Source organism: Mus musculus, chromosome 7 (genome assembly GCF_000001635.26).
Source record: "Mus musculus strain C57BL/6J chromosome 7, GRCm38.p6 C57BL/6J".
NCBI classification, from domain to species: Eukaryota; Metazoa; Chordata; class Mammalia; order Rodentia; family Muridae; genus Mus; species Mus musculus.
Window position 1 is genome coordinate 108,254,956 of NC_000073.6, and position 1,422 is coordinate 108,256,377.

General features: G+C 39.2%; 1 protein-coding gene across 1 annotated transcript; it reads right to left on the minus strand.

Annotated features, from left to right (window-relative positions):
• Positions 1 to 236: 236 nt before the first annotated feature.
• Olfr488 (olfactory receptor 488) lies at positions 237 to 1,181 on the minus strand. Its single transcript, NM_146732.1, has one exon. The coding sequence runs from the start codon at positions 1,179 to 1,181 to the stop codon at positions 237 to 239; it is 945 nt and encodes a 314-aa protein (NP_666943.1).
• Between the last annotated feature and the right edge of the window lie 241 nt (positions 1,182 to 1,422).

Sequence of the window (1,422 nt, forward strand, 5' to 3'; positions counted from 1 at the left end):
TGAAGGAGTTGAGGATGAAGGTAATCATGTTCAAATATATTCTATTAGGTTCATTAAGGTACACTTGAAAATATAAACAGGAGAATGCAATAAAATACAATAGCTATACACACTGGAAGAAACAGATTAGGGCCAAAGGAGAAATGCTAAGGCTTATAACCAAATCTGAGATGATGGTCACATTAGTCTTGCAGGATTAAAATTATTATATTAAGCTTTACCAACAACTGATTACTCTATAACAATGTTTTCCTATAAAATTGCTTCTTCAGAGCACCCTTAATTTCATTATTCCTGAGGCTGTAGATGAGGGGATTCAACATTGGGATCACCACCATGTAGAACAGAGACACTACCTTGTTCTGGTCCCTGGAGTAGGTGGACTTTGGCATCACATAAATGAATATGATAGTTCCATAGTAGAGAGTGACTGCAGTGAGGTGGGAGGTGCAGGTGGAGAAGGCTTTTTGGCGACCCTCAGTGGAGCGCATCTTTAGGATGGTGATGAGGATATAGAAATAAGATATGACTATAACAATCAATGTGGTCATAGTGATTGAGCCAGCAGTAAATGAGATAACAACTCCAGAGACACTCGCATCAGAACAGGAGAGTTCCATCATAGGAGATAAATCACAGAAAAAGTGATCAACTTTATTTGGTCCACAGAAGAGAAAAAAAGCAAAGGAAAGGATGTAGCAGGAATCATTAAGAAATGCACCTATATAAGATCCCACAACCAACTGGATACAGAATCGTGTGGACAATTTGGTAGAATAAAGCAGTGGGTTGCAGATTGCCATGAAGCGATCATAAGCCATGACAGCCAGAAGGAAGCATTCAAGTGTCCCAAAGAGAGCAGCTGAGCTGAGCTGAATGCCACATCCAAGGTAGGAGATTGTGCTTCTCTCCGCCAAGAAGTTGACAAGCATACTGGGAGTGACAGAAGATGAAATGCCTAGGTCAACAGTAGCTAAGTGGCTGAGAAAAAAGTACATGGGGTGATGGAGCTGGGAAGAGACTCTAATGAGAAGGATGGTGCTGAGGTTTCCAAACACAGTCACCAGGTAGATGCACAGGATGATGCTGAAGAGGACAATTCTAAGGAATGGGTCATCAGTTAATCCAAGTAAAATGAACTCTGTCACTGCAGTGTGGTTCCCATTGTCCAGGAAAGCCATGAGATAATATAGCTGCTGCTAGATCAAGGCTGTGATGGAGACAGTACAAAGGGATTATAAATAGGTCACTTTATTTCATATAATATACCCATGAAAGGCATTAAAAGTAATCATACTATCCAAAATTTGGAGCAACTATGGATATTATACTCAAGTTTTCATTGTTTATACATTTCTATACAATAATTTCTTCAAATTATTCAATCAGAAAAGCTAGAAATGTGGTGCAAATAATAAATAA

Excerpts from the sequence above, each read along its gene's own strand:
- Olfr488 (NM_146732.1), bottom strand. The coding sequence starts at position 1,181 with ATGGCTTTCCTGGACAATGGGAACCACACTGCAGTGACAGAGTTCATT.